Genomic DNA, 25,397 nt, shown 5'->3' with positions numbered 1-25,397 from the left:
ACTCTATCGATTCAGTCTATGGCCAACGAGATGCGACGCTGTCCCCACCACCTGCAACCGACGTTATATCAGTCCATACTTGAAAATGGGACTTTGAACCCGACATCGGTATTAAACCGGATATCGGCAATTTTCGGATAACTTTTAGCCCGCTGTCTGCCTTTTTTCTCTACTGGGATTGCCTCTACCACCAATGCGAGGCGAGCGTAATAGCGTTGGGTTTATCCGGGTAGACTCGAGGCACCGGAAAGAGTTGGCTCAGGAGCTACTGCATCAAGCAACACGGCTATTCTGGTTTACCAAAGATGACTTCTGTCTTGAGTGGCGATATAGCTTTATTCTCTTCTAAACAGGTACATGCGACAAACATGATAGTACTCAAACCTATCAAAGCACGTGCATAGCATTATTACACGCTGGAAGACCGACGTACAAGTTCTGTATGCTAATATTTGACTGAATCAAAAAGACAAATAGCCAACCCATAAAAACAGAGATAGACAGACAGCTCACATCATAACCTTTGTTTCTCCTATCACCACACAAACATAGGCTGAAATTAAAAACATGTACATAAAAACCATTCCTAGTAGGAAGACGCCTGACACGCCATATTCTTGCTTTGCTAGACACAAGTAAATTCATCCTTTGGAAATTAGATAGTGGTTAACGGGGAATAAAGACAGGAGAAAAGAAGAGGAGGTTATGGTAGGTGGGTGAGAGAACAGTTAGATATTTTTAATTGGGTATATTTATCGCGTCAGGGGAAAGAATCCCACTTCTGTAGCGAATCTGGTATCATAAAATAGAGAGGAAGAAAATGTTAAGCAAAGATTTTCTAGTGAATATGTGTCGTATATGTGCATATCAGGCACTATTCACAGAGTACCATGGACTTCTAGTGGCAATTATGGTTGAGGACAATGGCACATTAGCAGGAGTTGCCAAGCATTGAATCATAGATGGTGATTTTCCACTGATGAGGCTAGTATTAATTCTCCCTCATGCTGGCCCCAGTGTATTATGTTGCGTAGGTATTCGTACGTCAACATGGTGGTCATGGCAGAAGGGACAGCTCGGAAAAGGTTTGTACCTATTCCAGCATAAAACGCTCTCCACCCTTCTTCTTTCAGTATTGTCTGGAACGTTCGAATAACCCCACGATAGCGAGGACGATTAGGCATTCCATCTGAAGATGCAGCTCCAACACCAGTGGCGCTACGGTATGTTTCTTCCGAAACACGGAATGAAATCCCTTCTGGTGACGGGGCGGGACTAATTCTTTGTTGCGTCTGTAGTCTGGTGCGCAGTACTTCATGCGGATATGTAGCTGTGCTCGCGCAGATTTTGCTAAGGAAAGTGGCAGCACCAATGCCGACCCAGTGCGGATTACCTGCATCTGGGTGCTCGCCCATCATGAACCCTGTGAATGCGAGTTTGAAATACTCATAGAGAGGAAATTGAATGGCGACGTGGGTGAGGCCAAGAAGGGCAGGCGTGAGACCGGAGTAAAATGCCCGTATGCCTTCGCTTGCATACATCTTGCGCGCAGCGTCCAGGGTATTCTTATAATACCATGGAGCGTGGAATCCGTCATTGGACGGCCGTAGGCTCTGGGACATGAGTCGAGTTTTTATGACCCATATAGGGTTGGTTGCAATTGTTGAGCAAGCTCCAGCAGTTAATGATGCATATGTTCGAGCAAGCCACCAGTTTTCTACATATAGGGTACTATATTAGTAAATTGATCCTAAAAGGTGTTTAAGGAGAGAGATTAATACCTGTGCGGGAATAGAAGTAGTCTCTAGCCCTGTCGTATATGGTCAAGTAGACAGCCCATGTAGGAAGGTAGCCCAGAAGCATTGGTCCTAGGCCTTTGTACAACCCACGCAGACCCTCATCCCGCCAAATGGTTCTTCCAGTCCCTATCATGCCTTTATACAGGGCCTCTGTCTGCACCAGCTTCCCATTTCGTCGCAAGAAGCCTCCCTGCGCTTGTAATTTGGTTTTGATAACATCCAGCGGACAGGTTATTATTCCAGAAGCGACGCCCGCTCCAGCTCCACAAAATGGCGTCACATAGCTCTGGGGAATGCGGGTTGAATAGACTTGCAACCGTGCGAGTAAGGACGAGTTTGGGGGAGGCTGAGCTCCAGGGTGAAGTTGTGGTATAGTCGACGTCTGTGAGTCTGCGTATTGTTGATGATGATGCTGTTGCTGTTGCTTTTGCTGTGTTGATGAATGTGTGGTAAATGTCTCCGCCGGTTTGGTACGGTCCAGAGACATCCTTGCCGGCTTTGATGGAGCAGAGGTCTCACTTAGCAGGATAATCGATATCGCTGCATGAGTGCGGAGCGGAATGTAGAGACGGTGAGAGCAAAACGGGGAGCAGGGGAGGGCCTATGCAAAATGAGGGATATGTTGAACTATATGTATTTGGGTGTATCAGCTCGTCTGTCAGGCCTCGAGGGTTACTTCTCCGGCTTATATCGTCTTTTGGAGCGTTGGAAGCAGAGGGAAGTGGCCGGTGATAAAGCCTACACAGCTCCAAGCTGGAGCAGGTGGAGGCTAACAGGCAACTCCAGGCATGGGCGGGGGGATAGACAAAGCTGGCAGAGATTGACGGAAGATATCTCTAAATTTCGCCGATAGACAGGGAGGCTGTTCCAAGGTGTAGTGCGTAGATAACTATGGCAGGTGTCCGGCCGTAGTTATCAAGCAGGCCGTAATTAAGGTAAGAGGCAAGCTTATCCTGTAGATCAAGCAGCACTATCTCCTGTAGACGTCCTTTTGTGCGTAAAATTGTCCCGTGAAGTATGAATGGAAGAAAAGAGGTCGAATAGATGGTCGAGCAGCCCTGGTTCATGCCATCCGCGGCCCAGCATATGTAAGTTGAAGTTACTTTTTTGGTGGTTGAAATCACGAGATCCGACGACGCCGAACTGGTCCGAGCGTTACATTTTTGCACACTCGCCAGCAAACCTCAGCAACATCACCAACCCAGTGATTGGCCGACGAGGACGACCGCAACAACCGCCAGCCAGCCAGCCAGCCGTGAGAAATCGCCGCATAGCACACCGAGAACAGGGCGAAGAGCGTCTCGAGACAGTTTGAAGAGTCAAGGAGTCGCAGATATTATCCGAATCCGAACCGGCGCGATGGCTTTGACGTCGATGATTACCCGGGTCTTTGAGAAACCCTGGGTCACAAAGGCGATGACGCCGATTGCCAACTGGTACTGCAATGCCGCTGGATACAGGAAGTTGGGCCTAAGGTGCGTTATATTAGCCATTGACGTGGATGGGGGGTTAGATATGGGATAAAATGGGGGGAGACGGTTGCCATTGCTAGTGTTTTGAACTGGCGGAAGAAAAGGCTGTGATGGCAATGGCAGATATATAAAGAGAATATGAGGGGGGAGAGAGTGAGGAGGTAAAAATATATATAGAGAGAGAGATGCTAACTTGTGGCATTGACTGTGGACAGATATGATGATTTGATTCCAGAGGACAATGACACTGTTCAGTTGGCGTTGAAGAGACTTCCCCCCAAGGAAGCCTATGACCGCATGTACCGCATCCGCCGAGCCGTCCAGGTAAGTGCCTGCCCAGACACCACTACTTCTCTCCTATCTATATCTACTCTTTGTCTATATGAGGCCTGCAGACTAACAAGTGACTCTAGTGCTCTGTGGAACACCAGCTTCTGCCAGAGAAGGACCACACCAAGCCAGAAGATGTATGCTTATATATTTTGTCTCTTTCTTCTTTTTTTCTCCCCCTTCAGTCAAAAGAGACATGGACTGACTGTTTGTTGTAGGATGTCCGATACCTCTCCCCCATCATCGAGGCCATCAAGCGTGAGAATGCCGAGCGTGTCGAACTCGACTCCCTCATCATCAAGCGATGAATTCCCGTCTGACCAGCCAGATCATCCCACCAGCCCATCAATGCCAATAATGCCATGAACAGGAGGGATGGTACGAGACGAGATGAGACTTGGCTCACCAAAAAAGAAAGGGTCCCGGATCAGAGAACGCAAACTCATCAATATCAAATGTTTAAATATCACACTCCTATCGACTCTTTTGACCTTCATTTTCCTTGTGTTTCCATTTTTTTTTGATAAACATGTACAGATAGTTAGATACGAGGAAGTCAATTGCATTATACATCTCGTGCAGCCAGCAGTAACGCCAGAGGTATGTCAAGATTCTATGATATAAAACGGTTAAGATACAGTGAAAGTGTGGGGGTAGAATTGAGGCATCACGCCTGCATGACGGCAACATCTACGTTCTCCCACCTCCACATGTACCACATGAAGAGACTTCTATACGGCGAGAAGGGCGCTGCTATCTCTACCATATCCTTTTCAGACATGTACTTGAACTTACCTCCGCCCTTTGCTTTGAGCTTGCTTACATCTCGTCCTGCAAAGGCCGCCATACCACGTCTACCAATTAGTACCTCAACAAGCATTTAACACACTCTTAAGAAGAGAAATGGAAAGAAAGAAAGAAAGAAAGAAAGAAAGAAAAGACAAAAAAGAAAAAGCCACTCACTGGACACCGAGATCCCCCGTCGAAAAGACATCCATCCGCTTGAGGCCAAAGAGCAAGAACATCTCAACCGACCACTTCCCCAGTCCCCGCACGGCAATCAGCTTGTCCAACACCTCCTCGTCACTGGCCGTCAGCAGCATACGAGCAGACAGCTCGCCCGAGGCAAACTTGTCAGCCAGGCCATGAATGTACTCTGCCTTGCGCTGGGAGAGACCGGCGGTTCGGAGGGTAGGGATGTCCATGGAGACTACCTGCTGGGGAGAGGGGAACGGGACCGGCTTGTAACGTAGTCCTGCGTCACCAACTTCGTCTTCATCGTCTCCATCCGCTTCAACTTGGGTATCTGTGGTGGTGGTGGTGGTGGTGGTGGCACTGAATAAAGAGATGAATTTGCTCTTTATCGACTTTGCAGCTGCCCCGGAGACTTGCTGGCCTATGATGCCGCTGACGAGGGCCTGGAACGGGTCTATCTCGACTGCGAGGTCTGCTGGTCTGAAGGGGGCATCGGGAAACTTGTCGATGACTGGCTTGAGCCTGGGGTCGACTGAGAGCAGATGTGCAATTGCTTCTGTCAGGAGGTTCTCTACCGTGGTTGTAGGGGTGGTAGTAGTAGTAGTAGATGGGTATGCTGTGATGTGTGAGCCGCGCGGGGTGAGGAGGGGAGCTGCTGTGCGATGGGGGTCGACGGGCCGGGCGAGGCTGCTGCTGGCTGGAGTTGCTGGCGGAGGAGGCAGAGACGGCGGCGGCGGAGGTGTTGATGCCACCACCGAGACGACCGTTTTTCTCTTCGGCTCAGCCTTGGACTTGGTGATGCCTCTGGGCTTCTTCTCTGTCTTCACTGTCTTTTCTATCTTTGTCGTCTTCTTCTCTGTCTTTGTCGTCGTCGTCGTCCTCTTCTCTATCTTTGTCACGTCCTCCGTCTTCTTCAACGCTGCCGCAGCACTGACTCTGGCTGACCGTCGGGGAGCCATGGGGGCCAACAGACGCGGTATCCAGCACTTCACCAGCATCCAACGTCGCAACGACGCTCATCTATCTGTCACTCACCAACGTCTGTCTCTCCTGCAAGGTTAGTCACTCTGCTCGTCACCCCCCTTGAAGCAGGATTATTATTAATACGAAGGCCGGTCCTTACGAAGCTAAGTACTCCGTACTGAGGTACAGGTACGTACCAAAAGTACCTTTGGCTACTCTGGTTCATCCCGTTGCACTACTGCTTCTTCTCCAAGAAATGGACGCCGCTGACTCAACCAACCAAGCTTCGCCGCGTTTCTTTTTCCCCCGACTCGACCAAGCAGAGGGAAAAGCTTGCCATTATCATTATTGCATGTGCTTGCTTGCTTGCTTGCTTCAGGGGCAAAGGCAAGGTCACGGCCAAGGTCAGGATCCAAGGCAGCTCCCCCAAGTACGACTACTGTTGGAGGGGCATTAACTATTTGATAAAAAAGAAAAAGCAAAAAAGAGCCCTTCCTTGCCGCGGTGGCCAAAAAAACGACGGGGGGGGGTGTTCATCCTGACCCTCACCTATATAAAACGACGAAACGACGGCAACTTCTGCGACTACCTGTGTTGATTGATATTTTGCAGAATTTCGACGAAGAAGGGTCAAGCCACTCGCCGATTCACCCGCGATCGACAAGCCTCTTGCCCTTGGCCCGCCCTGACCTGACATCAACCCAGGCGCCCATCTCACGGCCAGAGTCCTCCCCCCTTGCAGGACCGCGCAGCCTCGGCGAGCTCATCATCTTCTTTTCTGTCCTTAAAGCGCTCTGCTTATGACGAGGAACCCCCAGAATCCACTTTAAACCTGGCCTGAGGGAGACTACCGTGGCAAATTGGCATCGGGTCTAACCTAAGGAGTAAGCTGCTGCTGGCCATGACCAGAACTGACTCCAATCCCACACTCGTAGCGAGAAGCAGTAGCAGTAGCAGTAACAGCGAGAGTTCTTCCTCTGTAATTGCAGTCATCAAGCATCATCGGGCAGTCCGTCCTACGGAGTAAGGTCGTCGTCTTCTCTTCCTTCCTGTCTTATGTCATCCTGGATCACCGCTTACCTAAGCCCTGTCTCAGGTTCGACCCCCTGGAAAGTCAAAAAAAAGTCAAAAAGTCTATTTTTTCTTTTTTCCCACTTTTTTTTTTTCCTTTTTTTCCTTTTCCTCCCCTTTTTTTATTATTTTTATTATTTGTTGCTTCCCGCTCGCTCGATTTCTGCTTGTCTCGCTTTCTCTCGCTTTCTCCCTCCCTCTCTCTTTTTTACCTGCTTCTTTCTCTTTCTCTTCCTCTTCTTCTGCTTTTTTCTTCTTCCTACTAGTTAATCTCACTTGTCAAGCCCGGTTCGTTAGGCCGCTCCCTGATTTGCTGGGTCCACCCTCGCTTTTGTTTCGTTGCTTTTCTTTTCTTCCTCGTCTTCGCGTCCCCTTGAAAAAGCTGGTTCAAATCTTACGCTTAACCCTCCCTTCGTCGTCTCTTCGTTCTTCCTTCGCTCGCTTTATCCTCCATCCTTCTCGTCCACCAGCAAGAAGCTCATCAGGTCTCAGCAAGCTCCAGGTAAGCCGTTGTCTCTCTTGTCAATTGCCATTGTTGTTGTCGTTGTCATCGTCGAGCAGAAGACGGAGGAGAGACAGGAACACAGTCCCTCCCTGCTGGCTGTGCGACGCCTGTGACACCCCTTTTTCTTAAAATTGAAACCCTTTCCTCTTCTCCCTTGAAACGCCCTCACTTCTTTCCCTTCGAAACAAAAATCCCACAACAAACAAACAAGGGACTTTTAAAAGAAGGTCTCAGGCGGGCCCTCTCTCTGCTCTGCATTTACCCTCTCTTCTGTCTGTCTGTTGTTGTTGTTGACTTCGCGTTCTGTTCTGCTGTCGACACTTTCTGCAACCCGTCTTATCAGGTCAAGATTTGCTGACTCGAGCGCGTCCAGCTCACGTCCTGACAAACCTCACGAGATGGCCATCACCAAGTACCTCGTCTCGGCCCTGGCCGTTGCCGGTTTGGCCTTTGCCAAAGGTGAGTGCATTACGACGCGTTGGCGTTGGCGCCCTGATACTCGAAAAGTGATGATGGTGATGATGGTGATGGAAGACGACGGGGTGGACAGATGGCTGACCCGATAACCGATTTAACAACAGACTGCGCCGGAGACCTCACCATTGAGAACCAGCAGGATGTCTCTACACTGAGCAGCTGCGAGAAGTGGGACGGAGACATCGTCATCAGCGAGGTTGTCAAATCCTCCATCTCCCTCACTGGTGTCAAGCAGATTACCGGCTCTCTCAAGGCCAAGAACTCCAGCATCACTGAGCTTTCTGCTCCCAATTTGAACAGCATTGGTGATGCCCTCAGCCTCAGCACCTGCACAGCCCTGAGATCCCTTGATTTGAGTTCTTTGACCAAGGTCAAGACCCTCTCGTTGGAAGCTCTGCCAAAGCTCCAGGCCCTTGGATTCACCCGCACCGTTTCCCAGGCTACCTCTATCCTCATCACCAACACCGATCTCACCTCCCTCCAGGGTCTCGATCTTGAGACTGTCGGCGACTTCATGGTCACCAACAACCCCCACTTGATGGAAATCAACGTCAACAAGATGACCAACATTACTGGCTACCTGAACTTCGCTGCCAACAACAAGCAGCTTTCCGTCAAATTCCCCAACCTTGAGGGTGCTCACAACATGACCTTCCGCAACGTCAGTGATGCCTCGTTGCCCTCCCTTCACAAGATGGATGGTCTCCTCGGTTTCTACTCCAACTTCTTCATGAACATCAGCGCTCCCAACCTCACTGCCACTGGTGACCTTGTCTTCACTAGCAACTCCGCGGTCATGAACATCTCCATGCCAAAGCTCGAGACCGTCAAGGGTGGCTTGCAGCTTGCCAACAACTCTTTACTCGAGGACATCGAAGGTTTCCCCGCCCTCAAGCTCATCACTGGTGCCCTCGACATAACCGGAAAGTTCAAGACGTATGTTTCTCTTTATTTTTTTTGTTGTTGTGTCTTCAACCTGACCATTGCTAACATATAATATAGTGTCAAGTTGCCTTCTCTCAAGGAAGTCCGTGGTGATGCCAACCTCCAGAGTACCGAGACTTTCGGCTGTGACCCATGGCAGAAACTCAAGGACAGCGATGTCATCCGCGGCAAGCTCACCTGTCGCGAGAGACAAGAGAAGCCCAAGACCGGTGACGACCACTCTGGTGGTGATGAAGAGGGCCACAAGGGTGCTGCTGCTGCTTTCGCCAAGGCTCCTGCTGCTGCTCTCCTCATCGCTTTCGTCGGTGCTCTCCAATTCTTCTTGTAAAATAAAGCATGTTCCACACAAACACTCATCCCCCCGCACACACCAAATACCAAAGTACATGATGGCGTTGTCCTCCTTTTGTCCCGCTCCCTCTTGTACCGTTCGCCTTCCTTTCTAACGATACAGTTTTTTACCCTCTTTTTTTACCTCTTGTGGCATTCAATTAAATTGTATCTCTTCCCCCCCTTATGTCCGCTTTAATGGTTTATTAGTCCAAGTCGAACGGTAGTAATTCAGCATTTCTTACTCCTCTTAATCTCTTGTTCCTTGATCCGCCGTAAAACAGTAAATAGTAGTCTTCATCTCAGCAGTCTCCAGCTTTACTATGTAGTTCTTCCCCCTTTTCGTCCGTCTCTCCGTCTCTGATACAAACACCCTGCTTATCTAACACGAGGCCACGTGACCCCTTACGCAAGTCGCTTTCCTTTCATCTCGCTCGCCCAGAAGAAAATGTCGCCCCTATGCAGTATCACCCTCGCCCTCGCTTCTCTCTTTCTCGTCTTCCTCCTCGTCCACGGCGTCCATTGTGCTTCCCTCCTCGTCCTCCTCCTCCTCTGCGTCCGTCCTCTGATACCTGATACCTGCCATCTGCTGTTGGGCGGCTCAAGGTTAGCCTTTTCGAGATACCAACCGTGCTGACACGTCTAGAACCCGGTAGATATCACTCTTCTTCCACGACCTGGAGGGAAAAAAAAAATAGGAAGATAAAATAATAAAACAACGGAAAAGATAAGGCGCACAAGAGGAATTCGCTATATCGGTCGACCTGGAGGCGCGCTGATATAGTCTCGGGGCCCATCGTCACTTCACTCGTTTGTTTTACTGCCCGGACGCATAGCCTGATTTGCTGCCTCCGTCTCCAGAAGGGAGCTCGAGTACGACCAACCGAAGTCCTACTCGAGTACACGCAGCTAGAACCAAGTCAAAAACCATAAACGAGACCGGTGAAGAAAAAGGCTCTTCTTGCAGACAGACGCCTCCAAGATGCTTCTCCCCAAGGGCGGCGTGACATGGAAATCGGCGAAGGCCAACCTGCCACCATGGAAGGCAGTCCTCATGCTCATTTCAAAACCCCGGTTCATCATCTCCATTGCCGCCGCGGGGCTGGTTGTACTGCTCTGGGGCGGTGTTAGTCGGTCCACGGCCGAGATGCAGAGGTTCGTCCTATCAACTACAAGATATATATATGAATATGTCCGTTCTAACAGCAGCACCGGTAGATATTACTGCTTCGGCCCATCAAAACCTCCAAATCACATGTCCGCCAACGAGATGGTAGACTGGCACTCCCATCTCCAAACCCCCGTCATCTTCAACCACCACGAACCATACGAAGTGAACAACACCTCCATCCAAAACATCAACCTGAACCTCGTCAAAGCTACCCCAAAGGCAGCTGCAATGGAAGAACGTGTCTTGATCCTCACGCCGTTACGCAATGCCGCCAGACACCTGGATAAATACTTTGACTTGCTCTCTATGCTCACCTATCCACACCATCTGATCGATATAGCCTTCTTGGTCAGTGATAGCAACGACGAGACGCTAGCTGATCTGGCTGCGAACCTGAACCGCGTGCAGTCGATGCCAGACAACATTCCATTCCGCAGTGCGATGGTTGTAGAGAAGGATTTCGGCGCCACGTTGGATATGGATGTCAATGCGAAGCATGGATACGAGGCCCAGGCTCCCAGACGGAAGATGATGGGTAAAGCGAGAAATTTCTTGCTGGCCACGGCATTGAAGCCCGAGCATTCTTGGGTCTACTGGAGAGATGTCGATATTGCCGATAGCCCACCCAAGATCATTGAGGACTTTGTCGCGCATAACAAGGATATCCTTGTTCCTAGTATGTTTTTACTCCTCACTATTTGGTTGTGGTGGATACCTGTTTATTAACCATGCTATAGATGTTTGGTTCCACCGATATGTCGATGGCCATGATATCGAAGGAAGATGTAAGTCTACCTGTACTCCTTAACGTTGGCCCTCTTCAATGCTAATTGCTCTTCACTAGTTGACTACAATTCTTGGGTAGAATCAGACAAGGCCCGAAAGCTAGCTGCGACCTTGGACAAAGATACCATCATCGTCGAGGGATACCGAGAATTCGACACCGGACGCCGCCACATGGCTAGAGAAGGTGACTGGAGGAAAAACAAGGACGAGGAACTCGAGTTGGATGGAATCGGTGGTGTCAACATCGTCGTCAAAGCCGATGTTCACCGAGCAGGTTCGTTCTCTACACCCATCCATCTAACCCATACGAAGGTACTTGTCTAACGCAACCATCGCAGGCATCAACTTCCCATCATACGCCTTTGAGAACCAAGCTGAAACCGAAGGATTCGCTAAGATGGCCAAGCGAGCTGGATACCAAGTCGTCGGTCTACCGAACTACGTCGTCTGGCATCACGATACCGAAGAAAAGCCCGGAAACGTCTAATCTAAAACAAAAACGCTCCTCCCTCTCATCCTCCGCCACGCTCTGCTTCCTCACAACACATTAATGACATCCCCGGTGCCACAACGTGGCTCCTACTCCCATGACAATTCTTCACTTGCATACTGCGACAAATACCAAAAAGCCACGTTTTAATCGCATACGTACACCCCCTTCTAAGCGGCCCAGCTCACGCAAATAACCGCTCTTCTTCCACTTCCCGCTCCTTATTTATAGACTAACACCTGCCTACTTACCCTGCCTTACCATACCTTCAGTCGATGATTTCGCTATGTCTCTTCTCATGTTTGGTTGCTTTGATTTCCTTTCTTTTCGCTCTGTATTATCTTCTATTTCGTCTCGTTTTCTCTTCCCGTTCAGGTCTCTTTTTTCCCGGACCGAAAGAAACATATACTGTCTAAGCTAAGCGTGCCAGATCCTCGGACCTACCAACGTCAATGTCAACACTGCGTCCGAGTCCTGCGGCCGTATTGCTTTGCCCGTACATATGTCTGAGGTTCAACCAACCATCTATATCCCGTTCCCGTGCAGGAAACCAAACCTCCCCTTTTTTTTCTTTCAATATTCGTTTCTCTACCAACCACTCTTAATCACCCGTCTGGTTTCCAGCATTCCTTTTTTCCATTGACTGATCAACCGTTTGACTGTTTCAGTTTCAGCTTCAATACTTAACTTTTTGGGCTAGGCGTTTTCTTTTCCTCTTCCTCTCCTCCGCCTTATATCTCTAATATCCACTTTGAAAACCGGGGAGTCCCGCACCTCTTCACTTCGGCCTTTTCTTTCCTGTCTGTTGACAGATTACTTCTCTTCTTCTCTTGTTTTTTTTTTGTTCCCTTTTCTCTCATCCTTTTTTGATGATGAATGTGTGTGTGTTGAAGTAGTGGCTAGTTGGTTGAAGTACGGGGTTATGTAGGGCGGGAGTTAGGTCGTGGTGTAAGATTTACCTACTTCAATGCATCCCAGGTGTTTTTTTTCTCTTCTTCCAGTCTTTATCGATGTAGATGATCAAGTCATAGGAGATAGATAGTGGAAGCAACCTCCGTCAATATATCAATATCAACATATACACCTACATAGACTCAGGAATGGATGATACATGAGGTGCCACGCCTGGCAAGGCCAATTACTAAATATCAACAGGACAGAAGAAAATGGAATAATATACAACGTCTATTCTCCAGCTTAATCGAGCAAAAAAGCAAGCATCTAAACGCCAGGTATATATGTGTGTGTGGTGCCGTATAAATAGCACCATCTATGACAAGTAAACCAAAGAGAAACGTGTCCTTGAGTGGAAAGAAAGAAAAGATATATCTCAGCCATTCGCAACTCGAATCAATCAGTGATTCGTTAAACCGAGTCGGTTACGTAACGAGAGCCAATGCTCGTAGATCTCCAGCTTTATCTCGACACGAAGATAACTAACCCATGCCTGCAGGAAGCGGAGGAAGTTTGGTGGCCAGAATATGCTTCCTTGCTGGGAGATGAGTTCCATTTCTTGCGAGAAGACAGCGCAAGTAGCATATTTGGCTAGAATGAGAAACGTTCGTACAGGCCCGTGGCGAGTATGTAGATTCTCGTCAAGATTGCGAGCTAGAAGGGTTGGTTACCCGTTAGTTCCATCAAAGACATGTATAGATAGTTCAAATTGAACTTACTAAGGTCGTTTGTTTTTAGGATCAGAAGCATGATTCGGGGAACTTTGCCTAGCAGACTGACTAATTCCTGTAACATGCCGTCTCCCAAAGCAGTGGTGATGGATTCTTTCTCCTCCGATGATCGAGAGGATGCAACTTGGTTCTGTGCAAGGACCGTATAATCTCTCCCGGTAATAGCGCTTGCAAACAGAGGGAACTCTTCGTCGGTTACACCGGCAACTTCATAAGCGTACTTTCGCATCTCCTTTTCATCTGCGTTGATCACAGCAAGCCAGAGTTTGGCGTAGTTGATACGCATTTCCTTGGGAATGGTTCGATATAGGCCATGGTCATATAGGACGATATCGAAATTAGGTCCGCGCTTCCTTGTGTTGTTTTTGCATATTGCAATGTTTCCTCCGTGAGGATCACAGTGCAAAGGCGCGCCATCACCAAAGATCATTTCGTTGAATATGTGAGCTAGTGAAGCTGATACCTCATCACGGTCAATGTTATTGGAGTCAAGAAACTCCAGATCATCAGGCCGATGGCCTGATATGAACTCCATTACCAGAAGGCGTTTCTTAGCCCAAATAACTACGATCAAAACTATGTCAGTGGGCACGACACTTTGGAATACAGTTCAGAAGGCCTCCTACCTTTCGGGATAATGAGTGGTGCATTGGTCCTTTTGCTGAAGTATTCACGGGCCACTCTTGCGTTCTCAGCCTCCATTTGGAAATCCAGTTCCTGGGGTAATGAGAAATCCATCTCCCTGGCCAGCCATTCAAGATCGTATTCTGGAAACACTCGCTTCAGTGACGAGAAAGTGAAGCGTGTAAGGCTCAGGTCCAAGGGAGCCCACTCCTGCAGGGTAGGATGCTGCACCTTGACAGCAACTTTCTGGCCTGTTTCTCGCAGAACAGCCACATGGACCTGCGCCAAAGATGCGGCTCCAATGGGCATAGGGTCGAAACTGGAGAAGATTTCGTCTATCGTGTGGCCTGTGTCTCTCAGGAACATCTCCTGAACTGACTCAAAGGATGAGACGGGGCATTTGTCTTGCAGGGGAATGAAGGTTGTGGTCCATTCCAGCGGTAGTAAGTAGCCTAAGCTGCTTAGATGCTGGCCCAGCTTGATAAATATCGAGCCGTTCTTTTCGAGGACCTTTAGCGTTCGATCGGCGCATCTCTGATGGCATGCATTTAGCAGTGCAGTCCTTTCTTCCTCCGTGCCCGTCTCTTTATTCAATGTTACCCGGTAGCTATTGGACGGTTAGCAACATATACCCCTTAATAAACTGTTGGTTTATGAACTCAACTCGTTGATGCAAACTAGCAAGGCTGCAACAACTCTTCCCGTCCGTTCTGCTGCTCGGTATGCATGCTTCACATCATCGTAGAAGAAGAGCAAAGTTCCTCCAAGCGTGCCAGTGGCAGCTGCCAGTAGAAACCCCTTTCTCGATCGCTTCCTCCCGCTCACCCTGGGAGCTCCCTCCTGCGCGCCACCGGTTGTCTGCCCATATTGCGGGCTCGTACCATGGTATAGTCGTTTATTATCCAGCAGCAGGCCTCCAACTCTTCTGCTATTATCCCACCGAACGCATTGCTGGCATGACCAGGCTTGTATGACCGATGACGGGAACCTTCCGAGGGTCGGCTTTGGAGTCAAGAATCGAGTCGCGATCCGCGCAGACATGGTAGGCCAGGTCACGGAGCCGGAGACTGTCTATCTGTGCACCAGATCCTCAATTGACCATCTCCCATTGCGGCCCAGCGCGGCGTCGAATTGGATGTCTGGAAGACGAGGCCTGATGCGACGAGGTCATCGTCTTTGGAGTTTTTCGGTCTCGGTAGCTTTTGACTTTTTTTTCCCTCTTATCGATAAGAGTTTTGCCTCCTCGCGCGGTTATTTGAAATTGTTAGCTAAAAGAAAAAAGGACCGCCGAAAATCATACGACGGCAGAGTCAAGGAACGTACGATGCGTCTCTTGCACCGGGAGAGGCGCCGTCAGACGAAGCCAGGGTAGACGGGCATGCGGGCTGCTGGACGGCGACAGCGTCTATCTGCCCTGCGGATGGGAGGTGGCCAGCGTCTTGTTCCTGGATGTGGCGGGATCCTGACCCCTGAGCCAGTCCTGCGCCGGCGGCCAGATAAAAGGTAGATTGACTGCCTTTAGCTTCGAGAAAGGGACGTAATAGTTAAAGTAGAAGAGAGTAAAATGCCATATAACGTACTGGCTTGTGCCGAAAGGAACAAAAAAAGGTGTCGTCTCGACCTTGTCTCCTGTAATATCAGCCCTGATCTGCCTGCTGCGTGCCTGAAAAAAACAGTGAGTGTCTTCTGCAGCGCCGTCGTCCGCCTCTCTTCTCATCTTACACCGTCGCTGCAGTTCTTCCATCATGGGCCAGAAAGACATCGTCTAATCGATATACCGACCACAGAAGCCCCCTACAGCCTAGAAGACACACCTTACAATGGCTGTTACCGAAACTGCTGCTGGGCGTGCGGCGTCGAGGGTGCAGCCTGGCGCTGCTCCTCCTCCTGACAGTTCAATCGAAGACCATTTCTTCTGGACATACACCGAAGAACCACATAGAACACGGCGACAGGCTATCATCAAGGCCCACCCAGAGGTATGTTTAGTCCCCTTTTGCTGGTTTCGGTATGCTGTTGTGTTGTGTGGACTGCGCGCTGACCGATGGACTTGGGCAAATGCAAACAGGTGCTGAAGCTCTGCGGCCACGAACCTCTCACCAAATATCTCGTCTTCGCCGTTGTCTCCCTCCAGATCGCATGTGCATACTTCCTACGCAATACCTCCATGCTGTCATGGCAGTTCTTTGTTACTGCGTACGTCGTGGGCGCTACTGCAAACCAGAATCTGTTCCTCGCCATACACGAAATCTCACACAACCTCGCCTTCAAATCGCCTCTGGCCAACCGGCTTCTGGCCATTGTTGCCAATCTGCCCATTGGAATACCATACTCTGCTTCGTTTCGAGTCAGTACACTCCTCTATGCCTCATATCTGTTTATCATCGGGAGCGCAATGCTAACAACTACCATAGCCATATCATCTCACCCACCACAAGTCCCTTGGTGTAGCCGGCCTGGATGCTGACCTTCCAACGGCCCTCGAAGCATTCTTTCTTGATTCCTTACTCGGCAAAACATTTTTCTGCACCTGCCAAATCCTGTTCTACGCCATCAGGCCCATGTTCATCTATACCCCCAAGTTCACATATATCCATCTCATCAACATCGTTGTGCAAATCTTATTTGATATTGCGCTATGTAAATTCACCAACTCCCTCCAACCGCTCTACTATCTTATCCTAAGCTCTTTCCTGGCTGGCTCACTGCACCCATGTGCCGGGCACTTCATTGCGGAACACTATTTCTTCTCTCGCATCAAGACTGGAGGCACTGAATCTCTGCTCACCCTCAGACAACAAAAGGAACAGCAGGTCAAGAGTATCACGCCTGTTGACCCTACTATCCCACCGCCCGAAACTTACTCCTATTATGGTGCCTTGAATATACTGACATATAACGTCGGTCTGCATAACGAGCACCATGACTTCCCAGCCGTTCCATGGTCACGGCTCCCCAAACTACACGAGATCGCAAAGGAGTATTATGAAACTCTTCCCTGTCATCGTAGCTGGGTCTGGGTGATCTGGATGTTTATCCTGGACAAGGACGTTGGCATGTGGTGTCGTGTTAAACGTGCAGAGGGGGGCAGGATTGTTGGTGGTGATAAGAAAACTTCCAAGGCTGACAGTGGATGGACTGAAAATGAGATTCAGAATTGATTTTGACCTTTGGTGCTTTGAAGCTATTGGATATTGGCTTTTCTTTCTTCACGCACTTAGATACTCGATCCGGTTAGATATGGTCATTTTTTTTGCTTTCCCAACTCATAATCACACTTTATACAAATATCGCACAATTAATGAAAGAGAAAGATCAGGCAAAGAATGCATCGCATCATAGATGTATTGGTACTATCTGTATGTAACTGTTTTTGTCTTCGGTCTTTTGTCTTCTTGTAGTAGATTTTTTTTAACTCTATTTTCGGCCGTCGAGTTGCAGGTAGACAACATATAAAGCTGTAAAGCTGTGTAGTATCTCTCCTGCAGTAGCTGTCATCATGCGTCAAGTGAAATGTGGACAAGTAAAAGTGATAAGAAACCTGGTGAGCCAAAGCGAGGCGAAAAGGGGGTCCAAAAACAGGGGATGGGGAGAAAGGGAGAGAACCCAAAGACACAACAGGAAAGAAGACGCCAAACCAGCCTGTCCTTTGCATCCCGTTAGTTCTTCTGTATCAGGCGCGGGAGACGCTGGTTAAGAGACCCGATTCTCGACTCAATGAAACAAGAAAATGCAGAAAAAGTGCACCAAAGATACCCCCCCGTTTTGTAAGTCAGAAAAAAAATGTCAGAGAATAAGAAAGCCGAATAGTCCGTAAGAAAAGTAACAATGAAGAGAGGAATAAAAAGCAGGAAGTGATAAGAAAGCAAATGTCACAATTGCATCTTTCATCGTTTCATTTCATTATTCTTCCTTGGATTGTTGGCTATTGTCACGATTCGCCGTCCCCGTCGTGGCCCATCATATCTGTTTCCATCTTGCCGTCAGGAGTTTCGCCTATGCTAGGCAGTCCAGGGTCTGCTATCGGCTCTTCCCTCATACACGCGTTCTCTAGGATATTGGTCCATTTCCCGCTCGAGCCAGCGTGAATGTGCTTCAAGTGCTGTCTAAGATGGTCGGCTCGCCAGAACTTCTTGGACTGATTGCATTCTCCAAATTTATGAACAGATGTTAGATGTTCGATTCGAACATCCCACTGCGGGGCTGGTAGGTTAGGAAATTCCATGCCGCAGAAGCCACATGTGTCATGAGTTGAAGTCGTAGAGCCAGAAGCCTGACCATTGGAAGATGAAGATGAAGGATGAAAGGCCGATTCATAGCCTGCGAGGGATCCACAGGACCAGGAATGGTGACGGATATGAAGAGAGGCGCGGTGACGCTCTGCTTCATTTTTATTCTTGAACCGCTTGTGACAGTAGTTGCAGTTATATTGCTTTTCCATCTCATGGGCTCTACAAGGGGAGATGCATAAGGTATTAGCCTTAAAATCTATATCCAAGGGGGGGAAAAAGCAAATATCTCCTCGGAACCTTGGAAAAAAAGAAAGAAAGAAAGTTCGTACCTGAGTTCCTCAAGACTGTCTAGCTTCTTTGGTTTTGTATGACAGCAGTCACATATATATGACCGGCCGACACGCTGGGGGTTTTTCGATGAGTTTGGACACGTGTGGGATCCTTTTCGGCCTGAGCCGGCCGAAACCGAGTTCTTCTTCATATCGGCAGCTGATGTAGGTGACGGTTCAGGGTACTGTGCTGGTCGAGGCATACTCAATATCGGAGCAGATGTAGACTGCTTTTGGGCAGGACTGCTCATAAGTCCTCCCCTATCATAGTGATCCACATCAGTAGGCGAAATTCCACCTGGAGACGGCCGATCGTAAGAAGACATGCTACTAGCCCCGACTGAAAGGCCAGTCGAGGAGGCGTATGATCCGGTCCGCATGCTTGCCGACGAAATGGACGATATCGAGCCATGGCTAGATTGGTATCGAGCTCCACCTGGCGATGTGCAGATTCCATTGTTAAAAGGAAACCCTGACATACGCCTATCAGCGCTGCTTGTGCTAAGTGCTGCATCCTCGTGTCGGGCCACCTGTGGCGGAGAAGAGGCCCTCCGCTTCATACCATGGTTCGATAGAGGGGATATACCTTCGGCATAAGATGGCATCCGTTCACCTAGACTTCGTTGACGAGTGGTTTTTGAATGCACGCTGCTCGAATGTGCTTCATCCATTGACATTTCTGTGTCTAGGTCAGGGAAGAAAGACCGGTCATGGCTCCTTCTTCCAGAATGTAAAGGCAGACTATGCGCGACCTCACCATATCTAACCGGGCCACTGCTGATTCCCCCGGCATATTTTTCTCGTGCCTGGCTGAACTGGTCCACCTCCATAGGCGAGAGGCCGCTGGTGCTCCCCTCGCGTTGATTTCTGAATGCAATGTAATCCGAAAATCCGCTACCTCCGGTGCCTGGGGATATGCCTGCTGAGGGAGGGCCGCTACCCCATCGTATATCCTGTGGACTAAGAGTCTCGTCTGTGAGAGTAAGAGCAGAAAAGCTCGTTTGCACTCTGGTAGGGTCTCTCGGTGTTGTGGTAAGGCCTAGGACTGCGTTCCTCGGCGGGGATGCTGGACCACCGATTTTTGACAAGAGATTCCGGTCGTAAGCGTTGATTGAATGCTCAACACTCTTCTCTGATAGCGGTTTTTGCCTATCCCTGAGCTGTTAGTTTATTTATGCATGACTTTGTTGTAAGAGTATATATATCATGAATTACCTTGTGCTAGGCAAAATCCTGGTATCAAGTGTGCGAGAGAGCGATCCAGTCTGGGAAAGAGACCTGCTTGGCCGTGTCAGAGGGCTCGTAGGGGAAAAGGCATTCCCATCACCATATGAACCTATCAAAGGTGCCGATCGTGGACCTAGAGCAGTCTCATGTTCTGACATAGAAGCTGATCCAGGGCGCCTGGCATCAACAGCCCTTTGTTCATCCGCATCCAGGCGAAAGGTTTCGTCCCGTCTGCGCAATGGTGGTCTAGCGTGGCCTCCTCCAAAGAGGCTTGAGCCAGGATTGATTGGTGGCAGCATGGTGCCTGCAGCAGTATCTCGACTGGTAGAGGTATCTCTCGAGTCCATTTCCGTACCTGCTGGTCCAGCTGCTGCGCCTGATACTCCTGGTCCGCCTGGATGAAAGGTGTTCCCCCATCTCCAGCCTGAGTCGTGTCCGTTGGCAAGTTCTTCTATAAACCGTGGCGGCGGGAGAGGCGGCGGGGCGATTGTTTCTTGCGACCTGGGGATGGCCATTGGTCCATAGGAGGGTGAAGGAGGCGTGGAGTCTGAGTAAGAGGGCTGGGCCTGGTGTCTGCCGGTGTTGGAGCTGATGCACGAGCCAGAGCTGGTACTGTTTCTGGTGCTGCTGTAGCGGTGGCGAGCGGGAATCTGTTCTGCAGCAGAATCGGAGATGAGTATCGAAGGCGTAGAGGTCAAGCGCATGTCCATTCTTTCAACCCATGCGTACGGCCAACGACGTCTTGACTGACGCGCATCCAAAAGGTCAGCCCAGACAGATGAGATGAAAAGAGAAAGGCGAAAAACGGGGATATCTCAGGTACGCTGAAGTTTAGCTGTTAAGGACGCCTATGCTTATTAGCCGGTGGCCATGTGAGAGAAGAGAATAAATGTCGAAGGCCGAATGGTGGCGGCGGTGGCAAGTCAGATACGAGCTCTATATATACCACGGTGCAACGAGAGAGCGATGGGGACCAGGAAGCAGTCGTGTAAAAGAGCCTGTCTGTCCGTCTATTTGTCCCTGTATATAGGTATATGGAGGAGGTGGAGGTGGAGGAGGAGCAGGAGGAGACAGCAAGACGGCCAGCTCAAGCGCAAGTCCCAAGCCAAAGGGCGAAAGTTGAAGGAGGAGAAATATGGGCGAAAAGGAACTTTTGATGGATCCCTTGGAAAAAGAAAAGAAAGACGGCCAAAACGCTAATCGTAGGGCTGAAATTACGATACTTCTACATGTGCATACTAATTATATTGTCCTCCAGTCTTGCAGCCCGTGAGGCCGCAACGCAGACAACATATGTAGATGTGCAGATGTGAAAATATACAGGAGGAAGAGCGATGTCGTTGAAAGAAGGTATAAAAGTAGCTTAAAGATAAAAATAGAAAATCGCAAAAAGGGAAGGCACGGAAATAAAATACAGAGAAGGGAGGCAGAAAAAAGGCGGTGTATCATGGTATTGTAAAGATGATACGGCTGTCTCGGCTTGCTGTATGGTAATACAGGTATGTTACGTGTAAGTTATAGCTTATTAATAAAGGATTAGTCAGTATCCTTTGTCTCCATTTGCTCGTTTCTATACAGCCGGCATACCTGGCTATCAGCTTCTTCTCTACTTGGGTAAATGATGAACTCGCTTCCGAATGACGAGCTCGATTTGCCGTGCTGCAGTGAGACACTGGGTGGCCACTCGATAAAAAGCTCGCCACAGCGCCGACATGTGTTCTTGCAAGCAGCAGACGGAGGCACAAATCAATTGATTGAGTTTATATGTATTCAGACTTTCCAACCGTCAGCGGTAACTTTGCTCCTTGACCAACGTTGCTAGCAGTCCGAATTCAATCTCATCCCCCGTCCCATGGAACCATTTTCAGGGCTGCTTTCACAGCTAGACCAACTATCTACATCACATAAATAATAGACCCGGACTATGCTAAAACCACCCACAAAATAGTTCGGCTAACTCTATTGTCAAACTAGTTATACGTTCACGTGACCTCTATGTAATTTACGGGGGGTGGAAGAAGGGCAAAGGCAAAAAAATTCCGGCATTCCACAAGGAAGACGCAGAAGCAGAAGCAGAAGCAGAAGCAGCAGTTAAGGGGGGAACGGCGATAGCGTTAATCAAGAGGAAGATGAGCAACAGTTGACGGGCTGGCTGGGTACACTCTATGCTTGGTGGGCAGCTGCAGGCGACGTTGATGTACCCCAGTTAACGGGTTCTTCCCTGTAGCGGGCCGCCTTGAAGTATCATTAGCACCCCCGAGCGCTGCAGCTTCTTGCTAACTATCTTCTTGTCTGTCCATCATCTTCCTCCTCGTCCTCATTATTATTTCCCTCTTCGTTGCTTGACACAGAGAGACCGACCCTCCGCGGACTTGCTCGTGCAGCTGCCGAACAGCGAGCCACATCACGCCCACGAAAGCGTAAAAAGGAGAAAAAGAGGGGCGGAGAACATATATAATTAACTAGCTAGTTATCCACTGCTTTTTTCTTTTCTAGAAAATGCAGGACAAGGTCTCGATCAGGCCCTAGCGGAGCTTTTCTTGACATTTTAGTAAGTAATTTATCTTTCTTGCCTGTTCGTTCCACTGCACCAAGGAGCAGAAGCAGCGACAACAGCACAGCACAGCAGTGCAGCACCGCATTGCCTCCTGTACACCACCCAGCAGCGTGTGGGCCGAGCTGGGTAGCCGACGCTGGGCGAGAAGACGACGTACCCCACCTCTTGTTCCCTCTCTCAACCTCGCAGCTGAAGGAAAGGCGTAACAGCGGGGACCTGGGTTGGACATGATTCCATACACGATCTGTATACACCAGATATAGATCCACTCGCTATCCCGCGGGATAGCGAGTGGATCTATATTGTAACCCGTACGGGGTACAGCTATCACAATGTATAATAATGATGTATAGATGTATCAAGAATAGCCCATGGCACTGTCCAATCTCTGCAGACGCAAGCCTTTCCCTTACAAGTAAGGCGTGAGCTGTAGACGAGGGCCCTGTATTTTATATGCAGTTTCGTAGACTAGCTGTGAGCTGTATCTCTGTGCATGGAGTATGGAGTTTTCCGGGGGGGGAAGAGGTGCGTTGAGGCGCAGTCTTCCAGGGATCTTCTCCCCACCACTACCGCCGCCAGTGACAGCAACTCACATCGCAAGCAACACACAGAAGCTTGCTTGCTAAGAAGATCGGTCCAGTACCCTGGCGTTCTCTTCTTCCCTTGCCTGCAGTGGAACGATCCTACTTGGCGGGGCTTTCAGGATCAAACTAATGCACTGTTAGCAGATAAGTTCAGTTACCTGGTTACAGACAAGAATGTACGTGTATACTTCCCTTCGCGAAGGGGAAGTTTTTCGACCTGCTGCTCGTTGTCCTGGCCCTGCTTCCCGGCTCCCTTGTCTATCCTTCCTCTTTCCTTCCCTCCCCGCATGTCCTCAGGATATAATAGGATTCGCTAGATGAGTTGGCCCGTCTCACACCATACACAACCCGTCTTTGCAGAGAGAGGAGGGCAGCCAGAAACCTAGTTACGATCGTGTGATACGTTTGGTCATATAGGGCTGAATTCGAGAATGCTGTCTCTCCCCTCTTTGACTCTCATCTCACTCTTCATCCAAGGATGTGTGTTTCGCCATGGTTGGCTGTGCTGGCATTCGTGGGAAAGCAAAACGAGAGCGTCAGGGCCACAACCCGTCCCATGTATCGAGCATACCAACCAAAACCAGAGGGCCGGTACAATTTCCCTGGCAGGGACCTGCGGACGGTAGATAGGCGGGTAGTCTGGTTGTAAATTATTTGCCATGCCCTCCCATGCGACCAACTGCATAAATACACATCCACCTATTATTATTACACAGTTGATGCGGGAGTGAGAGAGGATATGCCAGCGATGCCCTGGTCCCTTGCCCTCTCTCCCTGCAAGGACTAGTCACGAAGCTGAACCCGTACAGCAGCAGCAGCAGCAGCAGCAGCAGCAGTATTTTATTTCTGTGTATAGAAACTCTCTGTATCGTAAGTAACAGCTTAACAAATATGGATACACCGGAGAATAGCCAGTCGTTAGCAGCGAGCCTAATCTTCAGGGAGTCGTGATGTTACCGAGCAACAGCGCGTCCCCCTCCAACCAAGCGCCATCTCCCTCAGCTGCAGACTCTGGCCATCGGGCTCACCGAACTCCCTACTCCATACTCCGTACTCATCCTTCATCCTCTAGCACCTGTCTGTCGCTTCTTCTTCGCCTTACCTCCGCCATTATTGCCGTCGCTGGGCTTGGGCGAAGTTCCTCGGCTTGGAAGGGCAAAAGTCTTGGCATCAGCTTCCTTTTTTTTTTCAACTTCAAAAAATAAAAAAAATAAAACATCGCCTTTTTTTTTTGTCTTTTCGACTCTCAGCTAGCCATCGGCTGAGCCCCCCGTCAGCGCAGGCAGACAGCTGTTTATATATAACTCCTCTCCAGATCTCTCTGTCTTCGGCAGCCTAGATCCTTCGAGCCTCTGTCTTCCACTCGTATCCTGGGATTCTTTCATGCATACGTGATCGCATGATTCCCCTGTGCACCGTGACCAGATAAGCTGCTGCCAGTCTATCAACCCACCTCAGCCGCCATGGCGTTGAACAGGGTTGGAGATGATAATCTCTATATTGGAGGGTTTGTTTATCCCTCTCGTTCGCCCAGCTATACCCCTCAGGCCCAGCTGTTGCTTGTCTCTATGGCCATAGCCCCGGCCCCCTGGACAACGCAAGCCAGCAGCAGGTGATGAGCCATCCGCCATGCATATTGCATACAGCTAATCAGAATATACTGTATTATCGTGTCTATGCTTCTAGATTAATGGCCCTGAACAATAAACTTGCCCTTGAACGGGAAAACATTACCCATACGCTGACCGTATTGCGTATAAACGTAGACGAAGAACGGTTTAAACGCTTCAAAGAACACTTGCATATCCCAGTCGACGATGTCGATGATGAGGATCTCCTGCAGCATTTTCCAACCACGAACGCATTCATCCGGTCAGGGCTCGAGAGTGGAACTGGGGGCGTGCTCGTTCATTGGTATTGTTTTTTTTTTTTTTTTTTTTTTTTTTTTTTTTTTTTTTTTTTTTTTTTTTTTTTTTTTTTGTTTCTTTCTCCCTTTTTCACCTGTGCATGTTTACTTCTTCTCCGGAGGTCCGGAGTACTGGTCTTGTTATATTTTTTACATTCACTGTTTGGCTGGGCTAGCTAACGGCGCCTATCTAGTGCAATGGGCAAGTCCCGCTCGGCGACTGTGTGTATAGCGTACCTCCTCCATAAGGACCCTGGTGCGTTGACGCCCAGAGAGGCTTTGGACCTTATTCGTCGCACCCGGCCGCTTTGTGAGCCAAATGATGGGTTCATGGAGCAACTGGAGCTTTATCACCAAATGGGATGTCCAGATAATGTTGTTGATCATCCTGTCTATCAACGTTGGCTCTATCAGCGAGCCGTGCAGGACAGTGTAGCTTGTGGAAAGGGGCCTGAGCTGAACGAGATCCATTTTGAAGATCAAGGGATAAGTAATAACTCTATCGGCGATTTTAAGGAGCCAGTGGATAGAACTGAGGTTAGATGTCGAAAATGCAGGTTCGTGGCTGAATGCTATTCAATCCCCTTACTACTCCAGCGAATAGTCGCCAACTAATGGGATAATCAGACGGCAACTCGCAACACTACCATTCATCATCCAGCATACCCCAGGAAACAAAAGCGTCTCGTCCCAAACGCAACCCCTTGTCCCCATATCATCATTGACTCCCACGTCATTACCGCCGTCAACATGCGCCCACATCTTCCTCCACCCACTCACCTGGATGCGTCCATCACTTTTCCCGTCATCCTCGTATCCAACGTCATCTAACGTGTCCTTGGATCCAGACTCTAATCCGCCGCTCTCTGGGCGCCTCACCTGTCCATCTAAATCCTGTGGTGCGAATATAGGTAAATTCGCATGGGCCGGTATGCCTTG

At 49.3% G+C, this 25,397-nt stretch overlaps 9 protein-coding genes across 9 annotated transcripts; 4 read left to right on the top strand and 5 right to left on the bottom strand.

Annotated features, from left to right (window-relative positions):
* Positions 1–956: 956 nt before the first annotated feature.
* On the bottom strand, positions 957–2,286 carry ARB_01630 (uncharacterized protein; the record flags this gene model as incomplete). The annotated part of the gene is made up of 2 exons (XM_003012076.1): positions 957–1,717; positions 1,782–2,286. 2 exons carry the CDS (start codon positions 2,284–2,286, stop codon positions 957–959), a joined length of 1,266 nt encoding a protein of 421 aa, XP_003012122.1.
* An 872-nt stretch (positions 2,287–3,158) lies between these two features.
* Positions 3,159–3,909, top strand: ARB_01629 (uncharacterized protein; the record flags this gene model as incomplete). Its single annotated transcript, XM_003012075.1, has 4 exons — positions 3,159–3,307; positions 3,487–3,595; positions 3,685–3,738; positions 3,820–3,909. 4 exons carry the CDS (start codon positions 3,159–3,161, stop codon positions 3,907–3,909), a joined length of 402 nt encoding a protein of 133 aa, XP_003012121.1.
* A 359-nt stretch (positions 3,910–4,268) lies between these two features.
* On the bottom strand, positions 4,269–5,574 carry ARB_01628 (uncharacterized protein; the record flags this gene model as incomplete). Its single annotated transcript, XM_003012074.1, has 2 exons — positions 4,269–4,455; positions 4,565–5,574. 2 exons carry the CDS (start codon positions 5,572–5,574, stop codon positions 4,269–4,271), a joined length of 1,197 nt encoding a protein of 398 aa, XP_003012120.1.
* Positions 5,575–7,513: 1,939 nt separating this feature from the next.
* Positions 7,514–8,865, top strand: ARB_01627 (GPI-anchored cell wall protein Pst1, putative; the record flags this gene model as incomplete). The annotated part of the gene is made up of 3 exons (XM_003012073.1): positions 7,514–7,574; positions 7,697–8,528; positions 8,595–8,865. 3 exons carry the CDS (start codon positions 7,514–7,516, stop codon positions 8,863–8,865), a joined length of 1,164 nt encoding a protein of 387 aa, XP_003012119.1.
* A 459-nt stretch (positions 8,866–9,324) lies between these two features.
* ARB_01626 (uncharacterized protein) lies at positions 9,325–9,453 on the bottom strand (the record flags this gene model as incomplete). Its single annotated transcript, XM_003012072.1, has 1 exon — positions 9,325–9,453. One exon carries the CDS (start codon positions 9,451–9,453, stop codon positions 9,325–9,327), a length of 129 nt encoding a protein of 42 aa, XP_003012118.1.
* Positions 9,454–9,849: 396 nt separating this feature from the next.
* On the top strand, positions 9,850–11,311 carry ARB_01625 (uncharacterized protein; the record flags this gene model as incomplete). Its single annotated transcript, XM_003012071.1, has 4 exons — positions 9,850–10,714; positions 10,776–10,823; positions 10,883–11,098; positions 11,163–11,311. The coding sequence occupies 4 exons, from the start codon at positions 9,850–9,852 to the stop codon at positions 11,309–11,311; spliced, it is 1,278 nt and encodes a 425-aa protein (XP_003012117.1).
* Positions 11,312–12,668: 1,357 nt separating this feature from the next.
* ARB_01624 (uncharacterized protein) lies at positions 12,669–14,664 on the bottom strand (the record flags this gene model as incomplete). The annotated part of the gene is made up of 4 exons (XM_003012070.1): positions 12,669–12,859; positions 12,988–13,563; positions 13,626–14,133; positions 14,302–14,664. The coding sequence occupies 4 exons, from the start codon at positions 14,662–14,664 to the stop codon at positions 12,669–12,671; spliced, it is 1,638 nt and encodes a 545-aa protein (XP_003012116.1).
* A 779-nt stretch (positions 14,665–15,443) lies between these two features.
* On the top strand, positions 15,444–16,784 carry ARB_01623 (uncharacterized protein; the record flags this gene model as incomplete). The annotated part of the gene is made up of 3 exons (XM_003012069.1): positions 15,444–15,602; positions 15,692–15,970; positions 16,038–16,784. The coding sequence occupies 3 exons, from the start codon at positions 15,444–15,446 to the stop codon at positions 16,782–16,784; spliced, it is 1,185 nt and encodes a 394-aa protein (XP_003012115.1).
* Positions 16,785–17,554: 770 nt separating this feature from the next.
* ARB_01622 (C2H2 finger domain protein, putative) lies at positions 17,555–20,121 on the bottom strand (the record flags this gene model as incomplete). Its single annotated transcript, XM_003012068.1, has 3 exons — positions 17,555–18,074; positions 18,185–19,333; positions 19,400–20,121. 3 exons carry the CDS (start codon positions 20,119–20,121, stop codon positions 17,555–17,557), a joined length of 2,391 nt encoding a protein of 796 aa, XP_003012114.1.
* Between the last annotated feature and the right edge of the window lie 5,276 nt (positions 20,122–25,397).

This window comes from Trichophyton benhamiae, assembly GCF_000151125.1.
Source record: "Trichophyton benhamiae CBS 112371 chromosome Unknown contig01094.0, whole genome shotgun sequence".
Taxonomy (NCBI): Eukaryota; Fungi; Ascomycota; class Eurotiomycetes; order Onygenales; family Arthrodermataceae; genus Trichophyton; species Trichophyton benhamiae.
The sequence above is the reverse complement of the archived record's forward strand: the minus strand, read 5'-3'. Positions and strand labels throughout refer to the sequence as shown.